Below are 13,333 nucleotides of genomic sequence, written 5' to 3'. Positions count from 1 at the left end.
GTCAGTATATAGAATATTTAATAACATTATTATTTGAACAATAACAACAACAACAACAGTGGACACTGCGTGTAAACAGGCAGCAGTCTGCATGCACGCTCTGGTTTCCTGCACCTCAACACTGTCTGCACGTGCACAGCTTGGAACAAACAAAACAAATTGAGTAAAAAAAACAAAAACAAAAAACATTGTGTAATATAAGTGAACCACGCAACAAAGAGTCGCAGGTAAACACTCCAGTGTCTGTGACTTTCACAGCCATATACGACTCAAAATGGCGTTTCTGGGAGGGACCTGATTAATGAGAGAAATTATGGATTAAGATTAATAGAAAGTTTGCAGTTTGGGCTGTTTTTGTTGCTGTATTTCTGCGGAGGGTCCGGTCACCACAGACCCTCAACATGGATGCGCAAACCCACATGACAGATGTGCTGTTGACTGCGCCAGTTAGTGAACAAAAGAAAAAGCATCCCTGCGCCCTAGATTGAAGCACTGGTCTCGGCTGCGGTCTCCCTCTCTCTCTCTCCCCCTCCTCCCCACACACCCACCCGTAACTGGACCCACACCTGGTCCCACACCGGCTCCTCACACCCGTGACCCAAACACACGGATCCGTCAAAATGAGCCGGCACCAGAATCCCTGATGTTTAGAGGTGTTGGCAACTTTCCTGACAATGGAGCTCGAGTGGCGCCTGCCATAGTCACAGTAATAATAACAAATCTGTGCAAAATACAGCGAATACAGCGAACCCACCCGCCGCAAAACAGCACACATGAACCCACGCTATGGTCCCGAGTGTCACCTGTCACTTAGACACGGTGACATTTCATTTACAGGAGGTTTAACAGTAAATATTCTGCACCACGTCACTCAAAGTCAATGGCCGGACTGTGTTAGTTGTGGAAATGTATCGCGGTATTAAAAGCAAAAACGGACTCGTGCACTGTCCGAACCGCGCGTGTCCGCTCGAGCATAGATTCAATGTGCATGTGCACGGTGCGTTTCCGCGCGTGGTTCCGTCCGTTCGGGTCAATTTAGCGCGAATTGTGCAAAATTGTTGGCGGCGCGCGCTACTTCCAGCGGGTTTTCCTGGAATAAAAGTTGTTCGGCGGCGCGCGCGAGGCGGAACACGCGTGTCGGCGTGAAGCCCAATGTCCCTGCTATGAGCCCATGGTGTCTCGTGGGTCAGTACTGCGCCGTGGGTTTTATATTTGCGACGAGATGGAGGATGAAGAAACACAAACAGGACGGCGCCAGTTCCATGGAGTCCGCTAGATCAGCTGCTGGCAGTTGCTGTTCTCAATCAGGTCCGCAGATAGGCTTCATAGGCTCACTGAGAGCGCCTGTGGAATAAGACACCTAAAGTCATTCAGCGGGGTTGACGCGGAACTTTGCGTGGATGTTCAAAACAACATTTTATTTGCCCGACGAGCAGAAAAAGGCGGACTTTGCCACATTTTTCAGGGCAAGTTTGATTTCGTGGCGGTGTTTGTGACGCTGACTTCCAGCTGATCCGCGTGAAATTACATCTCCAGGACTTTCTTTCTGGTTTTTTTTTGTTGTTTTTTTGGTCAACTTACTGAACAGAACTCAGTCATTATGGCAGACACATCGGCGTCTCCAGCCAAAGCCAAGCGGACACCAAAGACCAAGAAACTCGCGTCTCATCCCAAATACTCGGAGATGATTAAAGCAGCCATCGCCAACGACGCCAGTCGGACTGGAATGTCCCGTCAGTCCATCCAGAAGTACGTGCGGGCGAACTACGACGTGGGCGACACCGCCGACTCGCACATTAAAACGGCACTGAAGAGGATGGCAGTGGCCGGAACCCTGATCCACACCAAAGGCACCGGCGCGTCCGGATCCTTCAGGCTCTCCAAACAAGACGAGTCCAAAAAGTCCAAGACGGCTGCGGTCGCCGCCGCCGCCAAGCCAAAGAAAGCAGCGAAGCCCGCGGCCAAACCTGCCAAGAAGGTGGCCAAGCCCAAGAAGGTGCCCAAGACGCCGGAGAAGCCCAAGAAGGCGGCTATCAAGAAGGTGAAGAAGGTGGCTAAGAAGGCGACGCCAGCCAAAGCCAAAAGGTCCCCAGCCAAGAAAACCAAGGCAGTCAAGCCCAAGGCAAAGCCGGCAAAGAAGGCGGCCAAGCCCAAGAGAAAGTCACCGAAAAAGGCAGCAAAAACAGGAAGGAAGAAGTAAAAAAAACAAGAAAAGGACAATAAGAGACAGAACGAAAGCCACTCGCTGTAAATACTGATGGAAATGTTTTCGTATATGTATTATTTTTGTAAGGTCCCATCCAAACTTTTGCTGTTTTTACCAGTTTTCGCTCCATTGCACTAAAAGTTGCTCTTAACAATTGTGACCGTTTTTATTTGGCGTTAATATTAATAATAATAATAATAATAAGTTCTGTCTGATCCTTTTGATATACATATTAAACTAAGGGGGTAAAATGTATATAGTTCAGAGTAGTTGCATGGGGTCACACTGAAAATGCCTACAATGGTGAGCAGAAATGAGCCTTTACAATGTTAGACTATAGGAGGTGAACGTCAGCAGGTTTCTGTGCTTGTTATTCAACATAACTCCAGTCTGTGAATGTTCGTATGTTCTAACGACTCATCATCATCATCATCACATCCCACTGTGTCCAGTCTGCTTTTTCAAGACTGTTTATACTGCAGCTCAATAAACACTTGTCATTTTTGTCTTCTGTGCTGATTATTGTGCGTTTCCAAGTTGTTACGCGCGCGCGTAAAAGGCACGCTTGGTGTGAAGACCTTGCGTGGGGGGCGGTAAAGGTGGCAGAGGATCATTAAATATAGCTAATCAAGGATGAATACGACTAATTGCTAATCCAGCCAGTGACACCGTCACTAATACGCACTACAGAGACATACATTAACCAACACGTACTCGTTTAAGCGTCAGGACGCAGCGGACAATGCCCACTGATAGCGTCCTGCTGCTGTGGAGCTGGTTAATATTAGTCCCATAGAAGGAGAAAAGCATTTAAACAGATTTAAAGTCGCAATAAAAGTAATATAAAGCATTTAAACGATGTTAAAGTTCAACAAAGAGAGTGACACGTTAACTTTAGTTTCTTAAGGACTACTTTGAAGGAGAAAATAGGTTTAAATCATATTTATGGCTATAGATTATTTGCTGGTAACTCCATATGGATGTCTCAGTTTATTTGTGTACATTTACTACATCAAACTTAAAAAATAAATAAAAGTACATCTAACTTAACGTTGTATCATTTATAACTTAGCCCAATTTATACTTCTGCGTAAAGTGCTCTGCGTAGGCTACGTAGAGACTCTGCGTCGACGCAGAACCTGTCGAAGAGCCTCTGCGTCGTCTCCGGGTGCACGGAATATTTTTTAAGTGTCCGTCACTCCGTCAAGGGACTACGGAGACGGCAAGAGCTGCGATTGGTCCTCAGGACAGGCCGAGCTAAGCTGCTCTGTGCCGGCTCTCAGTGCGCTCCGGGCGTCCTGACAGAGGCGGAGCTGATCCCCGCCGATAACGCCGCTGCCGAACTATAAATACGTCATATCTTAACACACACAGCACATGTTTAGACTCTAAATGGCCAATTTCTCGCCTCAAATTATCTTAAAACTGCGTTCCGTCACACAGAAAAGTGAGAAACGGCCACTGTTTCAACAACAACAGTCTTTCGCTCTCTCTCTTTCTCGGACGCCATTGCTCACTGTAGCCAGAAGCACAACAACCTTGCGCAGCGACCCCTACTGATCGGGCGGGAAATTGCAGCGAGTGTCCGTCACCACGACGCAGAAGTATAAATGCTCGAGGCGTCTCCGTGGTGACGCAGACGGATAACGCATACGCAGTCGGAGAAGTATAATGTGGCCTTTATAAATAAACAAATCTCACACTATGACAGAACCACAACAATGGCTCCACAGGAGAGATGTGTTGCCTTCACTGACACACCCATTCCTTCTTACCGTCCCGCCTCTCATCCCACGTGCAACACTGCCATCTTGTGGTGTCTTGCGGGAACTGCTGAGCGACCTCACATCACATCTCTCCACTGCGGGTTATTTACTTTACACGGGCTGAAGTGAAACTGTTGAAAAGTCAAAGTCAAACAAGCTTGAAAATCAGGAATCATTGGGAAACAGTGTCAGGACATGTCTGAAAGGACAGTGATCACAAACAGGGAACACAAACTATACTCCAGTTTGTACAATTCAAATGCCACTAGCACCGTTTTTTTAATAGTAATGTTTTGATTCTGCAATCCAACATAGCACAGAAATCACGTCTCCACCCCAACACTCACAATGTTAAACTCTTTTTTTTGTCTGGTCATTTTTATTAAGCATCTAAATCAGTTCACTTGCAGAGAAAACAATATTTTATAATATTTGAAAAAGTTGCAAGAAGTGCGTACCGCTGAGATGGCGCGATGACTCGTGTTAGAAAAAAGATACGACGACAGGATGATGTAACACAGTGTCAGGTACATGTGTGATGAAAAAATCCCAGATTACAAACCCAATTTCAGTCTCTTACTTTAAAATTAATCTGATTTCAATGTGAAATCAGATTAAAATCAAAATCTTTCCTAGCCTCTTCCTTTGCCTCAATATAAAAAAATACCTCTTGCTCGTTTTTTTGTTTTTTTTTGTTTAACGCAGCATTCAAATAAAACCCCAGTCGTCTACATGCACAAAGAGAAACCTCTCCATGCCACGGCACATCAATGGAAGCCTTACGCTGCCAGTGAGATTCAAGCTAATTAAAATCTTCGAGGACAAAATGGTTTTGCCTATAACATGCTAGGACTAGTCAGTGCTGCTGGACTCCTTCGCCAAAGCAGATTTAATTATCTTGTGGTAGCTGGATGTTAAATAAAAAAAGCTCCTTTGGTTTCAGTCTTTTAAGCTTCCGAAACGCTGTTTAAATATAAAAACTGTCAGAACTCGACCATCATCGCAGACTGAGGGAAAAGAAGTGGATTGGACTACAGTCTGTTTCCTCTGTTCTGATATACTGCATGGAAAGATGCGTTAGCATTAGCAGTTCCTGGTGTATCAGGCTAACTCCCATTTGGCCTGGTGAGACAATATAAGGCAGAAAAAGGACAATACGATCACTCGCTCCCGACTGCCTTTGGATTGTTTCTGACTCAGGGTTGGAGTCGAAGGACAGGCAGAAATGTGGAGAGAGAGAGAGAGTCCTGAGGCCTGAAAATGACACAGACCTCCTCTAATACAGACTGAGTTGGCTCTAGATCTGGTCTCTGAGGTTTGGTCTTGACCGATGAAAAGAAGTCATATTGGAAAAAGAAGTCATATTGGAAAAAGAAAGTAATGATAAAAAATAAATCTAAACAACAAAATCTTAGCTGGATGTCGATCATTTCAGTCTTACAACAGCTCTGTAGATAGCAAAGCCGAGAACGGCAACTACAGCAGAGCCCAGTGTCACTCTCAGCCAGAAGGATGTGTTGCTCATGTCGGAACCATTCAGATGTCTGGAGATAGAAGGGACACAAAATATCACTGAGGGTCAGCAGTGTGTATGCATAGTGGTTTATGACTGATGTTTAATTAGCACGTACGGGTACGTGGCCGCCCAGGCGAGTCTGGTGTAGATGTTCTTGCTGGTGGAGTCGAGGAACACGGTGGAGAAGGGCAGCGGTGGAGGCAGTCGGTGCTTATAACAGAACTCCGCTGGGGTCATTCCGTGGAGCTGCTTGACTTCAGGAAGGTCCACTTTGGAGGCAACCAACACACATGGGATTTTGCTTTCCATGTAGTGTTGCTGAATTTGAAGAAAATGGACCGCAAGATTTATGTTAGTTTGTTGATTGACATGTGTGACTGCGACATCGTTTATTTGCTGCGGAGCTGCTGCTGCAGTGGTTTACATATCAAAAATCAAAAACACCATAAATAATAGACGTTAATTACGTACTCAAGGAAATGCCGGTATTCATCAATAAAAACATGCACATCCTTTGGCCCTGCAAATATTTCATAAAATGCCTTTGAAATACTCTACCGTTCAAAGGTTTGGGCTCACCTATACAATTTTTTTGTGTTTTCCATTAAAACTCACACTTTTATTAAACAAAAGAGTTGCAAAATGAAGAGAAAATATAGTCATAACTGCACAAAGGTTTTCTAATCATCCAATAGCCTTCTAATGCAATTAGCAAACACAATGTACCATTAGAACCCTAGAGAGATGGTTGCTGTAAATGGCCTCTATACACCGATGTACATATTCCATATTCTGAATACAGAAGAAACAGGAGACAACTGTAGTTCAGTACTATTTACAGGAATAAACGTTGCTCGACCCCTAACTGCAACGGTTGGCCGACAGTTGTCAATCTCTGTAAACAACACTATTATCCTTAAATTCCTTCTGTTCCCCTTTGTTGTGACTGACCTTGTATATACTGGCACAATAATCCAAGGAATGTGGGTCGCTGTTGTCATACATGAGGCAGGCCACGTCACAGGAGGCGTCCGACGCCTTCAGGAACTCTGCTTCCACGTCCACCTCATAGAGCTGCAAGGTGAAAAAAAGTGCGAGGTACTAAGAGGTCAGAGTTTAAACGTCAACTACAAGATCTAGATTGAATCCACTTACGATGAGGTACTTGTCCTGTTTGCTGACTTGGACAGTGTTTATGGCGTAAGGGGAGAAGGCACTGCTGGGTTTGCCAGACTCCTGTAAAATAAAAGTAAAATATCATCACAGGTTTATCACTTTAATAATACATATCCATACGAGCAGATGATGCCATACCACAACGTTGCGGCCAAGAAAGGCCTGGAGAAAAGCGGATTTTCCTGTCCCCCGCGGTCCAATCACCTTGCAGAGGAACACTGAACGCTGTGTCTGGCACTTCTCCAGGTCCACCTCTTTCTCCTGTGTCACTGCAGAAGCAATAAAACGCAAGATATTAACCCAACAGCAAAAAAGAAAAACACAGATCTGTCATGCTGGTTGGAGTAAACACAGCTAACACCTGCTGCTGTACCTCTCAAATTCAGATTTTCCAATGTTTACAACATCATTTTCCAGGCTATATTAATAGCCGTGAGGTGGAAGGTCAACATTGTCATTAAGAAGGCCACAGGGGAGGAGCTGAGGAAGCCACAGGGGCTGTTGCTTCAGTTAATCTACACTGCAACGGATGAGTTTGTTTTCTAGCCTTAATTTAGGGCTAATTAATCACATTACATACATCTCACACTTGGGATATCTGGAAGTCAGCCTTTTAAGATACTGAAACTAAGACAGAAGTAAAGATACACATAACAACATGTAAGACGACAACACAATTAATTCACAACTCATTCTGGCCTCTCACATGTAAAGAGAAGACTCATTATGTCTAGATAGGTCTATGATTAGCAGCAATCTTGCAAAAAGCTTCTGAGGAAAACAGTCCTCCAGTAATCTAAAAGGTTTTCAATGTAGTGGGTCAAAGGTGGTGTTTTGGGTCCCCACTAAAATGATTTCTAGGGAAAGGGTATTGATAAACTCCTGTTTGAGAGCGAGAACGGGAAGAGGAATGAAGGGACAACACGTGTTTTTCAAAATCGCTATAAAAAAAAAGACCAAAGACCACCTCCATTTGACACACAAATGAAAAGGGGGAAAAAAAACAAGAACTTAAGACTATAAAGTCCTAAAAAAGGGACTTATGTCGTGTTCAACAAACACATGCTGAGGAAAATGAGGTGCAGTTGGTGCGAGTTTGATACGTCCTCTTAGATTTGAACGCGCCACAGACACAGGGAGCGTACCCATCAACGTCCTTGGTCCTAACATACCCTGAAAAGTCACTACACTATGTGTAAAACACTTGATTAGCTCAAGTATTAATGATTGATGTAATCATTAATCATTATAACTATTAGTATAAATACAAATATCCAACACGTGTGGACCACATTTCAAACCACCCCTGAAAGTGAAGACACATGAAATACGGGTCACAGTAAATATTCCTTCACACCTCAAGGACAAACAGGACATGTATGTTAATCTAATAAAAGTGGATTAATGCTGATAATCCTCCTATAGTGCTTAACTATGATACCGAGTTAACACGAGGCTGTACAGTATGTTTGTGTGCGTTGTATTCCCAAAGGTTTGTCTGAATAAAGACAATATTAACACACACATGCACGCACACACACACACACCTGTGACTGCTGAAGTCTGTGACTCCTGCTCAGTGAGGATGGGGTAGCCTAGGTATCCTAGGTGCTCCAGACAACGGTGGATGTCAAGGTAAGCAGAAAGCCTGTGCATGTGAAGGTTTACACGTGAGCTTTGAGCAGTGCAAAAAAACCCAACAAAACAAAAAGGCTTAGTAGATGCTAACGGAGAGAGACACTTACGTCCACTGACAGAGGTAGCCGTGGTTAGAGATGAAGCCCTCGTCTGTGGTTGGCACGCTCATGTAGACCTCTGCGCCCCATGGCATGTAGGGACACACGCAGAAAAGGTTCCTGAGCTCCGTCGGTGACAAAGCACAGTCTTTGTCCTAAGAGAGGAAAAGAACACCTTATTTAAAACAAGAACATCATCCAATATAGTACAACATTTCCCACAACATTTATCAAATACAGCACTCACTTCATCGTACTTGTCAAACAGCAGCTGGAGGAACTGGTGGCCTGAGCTACTGAGCTCTGTGGTGCAGCCGACAGAGATCCGAAGTCTTAAAACACAAGGAAACAGCAACACTACATATTTAAAATACATGGGTATTCATGACAAGTGTGTAAAAACTAGTGCTGGGCACGTTAACGACGTCAGGGTTAATGCATGACATGTTTCAATGACGACTGACCGGAAAAAGACGTGCGTCACGTCATATTTACGACTGTAGGCGCGCTAACGCCGCTAAAGGGGCTAATGCAGCTAACGGAGCTAACTGGTAAATGACTCCGGTACCGCGGCACGTAAACATGATGCCACGTGCGTCTTTTTCCGGTCAGTTGCCATGAAACCGAGTCGTGCGTTAACCTAGTTCCCAGCACTAGTAAAAACAAATAAAAAATTGAATATTGTTGGCAAAACAGTCAGTAGACCTACTCGGGATAAAGGTAATCATCAGTCAGTTCAAGGTTGTCGTCATAACCAAACTTTCTGAGGATGGTCCACGTGGTTTCGTGTCGACCCCTCTGGATAAATAATGTATTAAGGAACAAGAAACCTGGAATAGAAAGACAATACTTGACCTTCAGTTGAGCGAGGCCAAACAAAAACCATGGTTTACAGTTACATGATCTCATTTATGACTGGTTTAACCATTTAGAGTCAGGCCGTTGTCTTGCACTCCGTCGCTGGTGTTCTTCCAAACTACAGTTTTCACATCTTCTAAGGCTTGAGGTGCCAGGGGGTTCCCGAAACAAGATTTCTATGAAAATAAAAATATATATTTTTTTTATATAACAAACACAATGTTATGTTATGGCTCAAAACATGACGTTAAGTGAAATGAACTGACCTGAAATCTGTTGAGTTCAGCGTCACTGAGAATACGGTCGTTGTCCCGATCGGAAATGTAGAAAATTCTGCTGAGGGCTCGAACACAGAGAGGTTTGAGCTGGTGGGAAGACATAAACAGGCAAAAAAAATGTGTTGCAAGTATATGGAGCAATCGGCCAATCATTTGAAGGCATGTTGAAATCCTGGTTCCTCACCTGCTTGTCTTCAGGGTCATAGAGAGGGGCAGTGGGGTGAAGAACTGCCTTCTGTGCGTAGTAGAACAACTCTGAAATGTTTTTCAGGTTCTTTGCGGAACACTTAGAGAGAATAAGAGCAGAGAGAGAATATTTCAGATACAATTATTTACACAGGATAAAAGCCAGATAGAGCTAGCGTATGTAAATATTTGTGTGAAACCCAGCAGCCATGTGTCACACAAACGTGGAGACAGAACACTAAGACCCAGCCTCACCTCAACACACGTTTCAATCTCCGAGAACTGGTTCATGATGGGAAGAATAGTTTCCATCGAGCTCCCAGAGCGCAGGTCAGATTTGTTCCCCACGAGAATGATGGGAATTCTGATACAACAAGCAGACGGACGACTAAGGTCAACTCTGGGTACAACACTGTCTTGACTCGCTGCATGTATAGCCATGACATCATAATAGAGTGAAATGAGCAGCAAGCATCACACTGTTACTGCCAATCAACATTACATGTGACCAGAGGGAGAGAGAGGGCAAAGTTCAACAAAGAAGCAGAGGCTAAGTGACACACACACACACACACAGCAGAGTATACATACTTGTTCCCTTTTTCTGCGTCTCCATTGACTAAAGGTATCCATTTAGTTTTGATCTGGAAAATAGAAGCAGTGTTTAAGATGATTTAAAGGATTGCATTAAATAAATGCACAGTGTGAGAAAACGTTTTAATCGAGCAGCAGGTTACTTACCTTGTCTATCGTTTCCTCGTTGGTGACATCGTACACGACGCACACAACATTAGCCTGTAACAAATGTTGAAGGTTGGTTAGTTTTATTGCCGAGGCGCAGACAACTTTCTTTATCCAGTGTTGGTAAAATTGTTGAAGGTTGTTCATTTCTGCTCAATTCAAGCCCTGTGTGTGATTCAAGGATCATCTCTTGTATAAAGAGTTAATTGTGTTTATACGTGCAGTGCGGTGTACTTACCTTGATGATCTCATCTCTAAGGACAGCATTACTTTGTTCTTTTTCTGTTAAAGTCAGACAAAAACGCTCATGTTATGCATGTTATGCTAATGAGAGTGGTACATTGTTAGCCTTCAGATTATGTTACCTGAATAGTCCACTATGTGTGTAGGCACTTTCTCTGGAGTCACGTCAGCAGGGATGGTGATTTCTTCAGCTCTGGGTGGAACCTGTCAGATAAATAGTGTAGTAAATACAGACCATGACATGACGACTACACTAAAAATAAAAATGTCTGTCAGTTTTGCTTCTTACCTCTTCTGGAAATTCTTCTCCAACCAAAGACATGATGAGCGATGTCTTCCCCACCTTTGCTATTAAAAAAGAAAACATTAAGAGGATAAGAACAACTGCCACAGAATGACTTAAGGGTCCAATCTGACTGACATGGAAAATGAGAGAAGTTGAAAATGAAGGAAATTGGACTCAGGTATTTTAATGTTGCTCTGTAGTAGGACTTAATGAAAATATTGTGTAATTGCAATTTTGTTTCTGACAATTGCATTATTATTTTTGGGGAATCGATACAGTGAAATAGTGCGCTGTTTTGCATGGCAATACATTGCTTTTGAGACTTTTTTTTCCTGATGTTAAGATAAACATATATAAGCTTTTAGTGGATTAGCTAAAGCAAAAAATAAATTAACGTGTATGTCCTCTAGATGGTGCCAAATGCTCAATTCAATTACATATTATTGCGGACTCAATGGAACCACAATCAATTTAGACAGCATTCATTCATCCATGAGCCTAGATGAGTACCGATAACAGCTCTTCCAGGGGCTGGTTAAAGCCTCTATGGTGCCGTTTTCGGAGAAATCTAAGCGACACATAAAGTTGTACATCAGATGTATTTGGAGAGCTTCAGATCTAGGAAACACCCAGGGACAAAAACAGTTGACTGGCACTATGCCATGTGGGTACCTGAAGCAGCAGCAACCTCATTGCATCATTGTAGGCCACGAAGGGCCTCTGCATACTACTTATTCTGTAGTTACCATAAACATAGGTGTGCAATAAGCTTCAAACAGTTAACATTTTACATTAAGAGAACATAGCCTGAGCATATGGTTTACAGCACTGTCTGTTAAGTGTCTCTGTCATCACTCATATCATCAGCAAGGAAGTGTCACTCTCAGAGTATATCGCAATATGTGATTTCATGCGACTTAAATATCGTTTTAATATCGTATCATGACTAAAATATCGTTGTAATATCGTATCGTGTCGTCTCTGGCGATTCCCACCACTAAATAATGTTAGTCAAGAGTTAGCTAACATGTTAACGCTCTAACAGAGAAATAGTACAATAAGCTTTACCATCTGAGCTTACAATGTTTTGAGGCTGTAAGTGCAAAAACTAAATATAACATCCTTTTTGACATTCGTCATTAAATAGTGACATTTCACAACTTTAAAGCAAAGTTACTCTAAGCTACGCTAGCATTAGCGGAAATAACCCAAAAAGATACCGCTTTGAAGAAATAATAATTAAAAAAACGTATAATGGCACAGTTAACGTAGAAGCGTACATATCTATTGTTTCTTTATTACAGCGACTGTCACTTTGCGACCTAAGGTAAACCCAACTCCAAGTTAGAAAAGTTAGCGACAACAGCTAATGTTTGCTAGTCGTTTAGCTTGTGGCTAGCTAGCAGACTTACGTTCCCCCAGTAAAAGTATCCTGACGTCTTGCTTCATGTTTCCTCTCCGTGTGACGGACAGTCAGAGGCGCTGCAAAGCTACAGTGACATTTATCTTTCATCTGAATGTTAAATATTCAAACTACAGTCAAACGTGTATGCTGCTGTCGGCTCTGATCCAAACACACAAGTGACATGCACCCAAGGTGAAACCATACCGTTCCGGTTCACTATCACACAAGAGAACGGTGAAACCACGCCGCCTAGTGGACACTCATTGGTCATCACACCAATGACCTGTTCAGATAATAATACCAGCAAGTTCGTGTATAATATGATATTAAAGTTGATTTAATGACAACTTTAAAGCTTTTTCTGACTATTTTTCAGTTTATAAAAATGAAGATGATAAATACAATATAAAAAGGTAATAATGGCAATACTGACCACATATTTTGGAGCAGGAAATGTAGAATAATCTAATTATTCTACATTCTATCTATTATTATCTTATGTTAAATTAATATTTTTAATTTCACACAGCATTCGATCAGACTAGACCAAATGGCAATGGCACTTTTGGACGTGCAGCTGCTACTTTGCTTGAATGTGCCTCAGGGAAGTGTTGTTATTATTGATTTGTGTCTTTTAATATCTTTCTATTATGAATCCCAAGGGAAACGCTCACTCTCTCTCTTTTTTTGTGTCCACACAATTGTTGTGCGAACGGCTGACATTACAATACATTTGATTTCTTCCCCGTTTCACACCACAGACAATTTGTTTAGTCAAAGACAATTTAATTACGTAATGCAGGAGGGAATACATCTTTAGGGACATTGTTGAGGATGATATTTGGAGTAATTTACAGGTGTTTAGTTGTTGCGATGTCTAGATTCTGACATTACAAGGCATGACATGCTGCAGTGTATGAACAAGAGAAGAAAAGC

The 13,333-nt window shown here is 42.7% G+C and overlaps 2 protein-coding genes across 2 annotated transcripts; one reads left to right on the top strand and one right to left on the bottom strand.

The window, feature by feature from the left end:
• The first annotated feature begins 1,365 nt into the window (after window positions 1–1,365).
• Window positions 1,366–2,712, top strand: h1-0 (H1.0 linker histone). Its single transcript, XM_083903596.1, has one exon. It carries the CDS (start codon window positions 1,601–1,603, stop codon window positions 2,198–2,200), a length of 600 nt encoding a protein of 199 aa, XP_083759722.1. The 5' UTR covers window positions 1,366–1,600; the 3' UTR covers window positions 2,201–2,712.
• Window positions 2,713–4,344: 1,632 nt separating this feature from the next.
• On the bottom strand, window positions 4,345–12,533 carry rhot2 (ras homolog family member T2). The gene is made up of 19 exons (XM_083903404.1): window positions 12,405–12,533; window positions 10,996–11,054; window positions 10,829–10,910; window positions 10,702–10,745; window positions 10,464–10,517; window positions 10,314–10,366; window positions 9,978–10,086; window positions 9,721–9,822; window positions 9,525–9,623; window positions 9,326–9,434; window positions 9,110–9,230; window positions 8,648–8,732; window positions 8,410–8,555; window positions 8,212–8,312; window positions 6,803–6,933; window positions 6,644–6,724; window positions 6,440–6,562; window positions 5,604–5,806; window positions 4,345–5,516 (listed from the first exon to the last, which is right to left on the bottom strand). Exons 1-19 carry the CDS (start codon window positions 12,439–12,441, stop codon window positions 5,399–5,401), a joined length of 1,857 nt encoding a protein of 618 aa, XP_083759530.1. The 5' UTR covers window positions 12,442–12,533; the 3' UTR covers window positions 4,345–5,398.
• Between the last annotated feature and the right edge of the window lie 800 nt (window positions 12,534–13,333).

This window comes from Microchirus variegatus (genome assembly GCF_963457635.1).
Source record: "Microchirus variegatus genome assembly, chromosome: 17".
Lineage (NCBI taxonomy): Eukaryota > Metazoa > Chordata > Actinopteri > Pleuronectiformes > Soleidae > Microchirus > Microchirus variegatus.
Note: the sequence above shows the minus strand (reverse complement) of the source record. Positions and strands in the feature narration are given on the sequence as shown.

What these genes read in the sequence shown, in the direction of transcription:
- rhot2 (XM_083903404.1), bottom strand. Translation starts at nt 12,441, where the DNA reads ATGAAGCAAGACGTCAGGATACTTTTACTGGGGGAAC. An exon ending in CTGAACTCAACAGATTTCAG is followed by an intron (nt 9,435 to 9,524) that starts GTCAGTTCATTT and finishes TTATTTTCATAG; the next exon opens with AAATCTTGTTTCGGGAACCC. An exon ending in GATGATTACCTTTATCCCGA is followed by an intron (nt 8,733 to 9,109) that starts GTAGGTCTACTG and finishes TTGTGTTTTAAG; the next exon opens with ACTTCGGATCTCTGTCGGCT.
- h1-0 (XM_083903596.1), top strand. Translation starts at nt 1,601, where the DNA reads ATGGCAGACACATCGGCGTCTCCAGCCAAAGCCAAGCGGACACCAAAG.